This window comes from Vairimorpha ceranae (assembly GCF_000988165.1).
Source record: "Vairimorpha ceranae strain PA08 1199 chromosome Unknown NODE_416, whole genome shotgun sequence".
Lineage (NCBI taxonomy): Eukaryota > Fungi > Microsporidia > Nosematidae > Vairimorpha > Vairimorpha ceranae.
The window spans coordinates 1-1,205 of NW_020169711.1; the positions used below are offsets into that span (position 1 = coordinate 1).

Genomic DNA, 1,205 nt, shown 5'->3' on the forward strand with positions numbered 1-1,205 from the left:
TTTGTAAAGATTTAAATAAGCTTTCTTTAAATTTTAATTATATATTATAGTTTATTTTATTGGGTTGTAGTATTCTTACTACATATCTAAATTATTTTAATAATTTATTCTTATAAATATTTTATTCTTTTTTAACCCCAATAAGAATGAATAAAAGGAAGAAGTACAAAAATACCTTATGATCAGTTTAAAGAAAAACGGTCTTATACTAAAGCGTTTTTAATTAAAAGTATTTTAGAAAACCATTTTAAGTTCGGTATCCTTTTTTAAGGATGCGACAATGGGGTAAAAATTATACAAATATATAACATTATATATTAGTGCTTAACATAAATTAGGGTTTAATAAAATAATAGAATATAACATTATATATTTTTTGTTTAACCCTTAAAATGTATTAAAATCTTAAAAATGCTTGTGAAATATTTGATAATTTTTACTCAAATATAGTAATAAGTAGACTTTGTCAAAAATATATATATAGTAAAGTAAGATGCGCAAGAAAAAAAATATAGGAGAAGGATGATGTAACGCAAAAGAAAATATTTTTTATTTAAAGTTAACATAACAGCACATTTCTGAAATTTTATTTTTATTGTTACTAAATTCTAGTTCTCAATTAGTTAGATTACTATCTGGTTAAGGAAAAAACATTATCTATAGAATTTTAAAGCATAGTGGTAGACATGTTAATTTGACCTGCAAAATATGAGGTCCACCTTTAATTGCTGGAATAGATGAATCAAAATTTGGTCGTCGAAAGTATAACAAAGGACATAAGATAGAAGGCATCTGGATTTTTGGGAGTGGGTAAAAAAACAAAAGAACGAAAATATATGTTAGAGGTTGTTATCAAAGATAGAAACATTACAGAAAATTATAGATGAGTATATCTTAAAGGATCTATTATATACAATGCTTGTTGGGAAGGCTACAAAGGCGTTAGTGAATTGGTCTATACACATAAAACAATAAACCATAGTCTCGAATTTGTAAATAGCATTACTAGAGTATACGCCAATACAATCAGAGAATCCCTGACCGAAGCAAAAGTAAACACTCTAGCAAGAAATCGTTCCTAAAACAAAAGTTCTTCATTTTAAAGCTTTTACTGTTTAAACGAAATACTAAATCAAGACTTTTTACTAATTTAGTACATTTATTTATTAATTAATAAATAATTTTAAATATATTTCTAATATTTT

General features: G+C 24.2%; 1 protein-coding gene across 1 annotated transcript; it reads right to left on the reverse strand.

The window, feature by feature from the left end:
• Positions 1–657: 657 nt before the first annotated feature.
• On the reverse strand, positions 658–792 carry AAJ76_416000792 (hypothetical protein; the record flags this gene model as incomplete). Its single annotated transcript, XM_024475590.1, has 1 exon — positions 658–792. One exon carries the CDS (start codon positions 790–792, stop codon positions 658–660), a length of 135 nt encoding a protein of 44 aa, XP_024329331.1.
• Positions 793–1,205: the final 413 nt, after the last annotated feature.